The sequence below is a fragment of the Pyxicephalus adspersus genome, chromosome 6, assembly GCF_032062135.1.
Source record: "Pyxicephalus adspersus chromosome 6, UCB_Pads_2.0, whole genome shotgun sequence".
In the NCBI taxonomy this organism is placed as follows: domain Eukaryota; kingdom Metazoa; phylum Chordata; class Amphibia; order Anura; family Pyxicephalidae; genus Pyxicephalus; species Pyxicephalus adspersus.
The window spans coordinates 68,689,053-68,689,618 of NC_092863.1; the positions used below are offsets into that span (position 1 = coordinate 68,689,053).

The window sequence follows — 566 nt, forward strand, 5'->3', positions numbered from 1 at the left end:
GGATTATTTTTTTAATTAATTCCTAATTTAGTTTTTTTTATATCTCCCCAGAGTTCAGGCTTAACAAAAGCCAACTTTGCACAATATTATTATCTCCAGAAACAGCAGGTTCACTTCATTGAGACCTTTGCTATTGTAATGTAAAAGAGAAACTGCATTATTCAAAATTAATGTTACCAAAGCAAAAGTGTTTGAGCTACATTTACATTTATTTTATGAATCCTTTATGAATAATGTGTACTTACATTATTGTATTCTAGTGATGGGGAGAGCAGAAAATATTTTTATCCAGCTGGTGCTGTACCTCAATTTTATATACTGTAAAAAGTTTCACCTTTGCACCTAACTGATACTTCAGATGACTTTTTACAAAGCCCAAATTGCTGGTGGCAGCAGTGGTGCTTAAAGGAAAAACAATAAAATCTGCTGCAGCTATACCTTCTACTTATCTGTATATGTGACAGTAATTATTTAAATAACTGCCAGTTATCTGGATTCTAGAAACAAGTACCTAGACATACATGATCCAGAAACATGTCTATATAAAAACATATTACTGACCACAC

General features: G+C 32.0%; 1 protein-coding gene across 1 annotated transcript in view; it reads left to right on the forward strand.

Annotated features, from left to right (window-relative positions):
• Positions 1–144, forward strand: part of LOC140332758 (uncharacterized) — an 8,519-nt gene extending 8,375 nt beyond the window's left edge. Inside the window, exon 4 of the mRNA XM_072413952.1 lies at positions 52–144. Coding sequence (XP_072270053.1) covers positions 52–144 — 93 coding nt within the window. The remainder of the gene's footprint in view (positions 1–51) is intronic.
• The last annotated feature ends 422 nt before the right edge of the window (positions 145–566 follow it).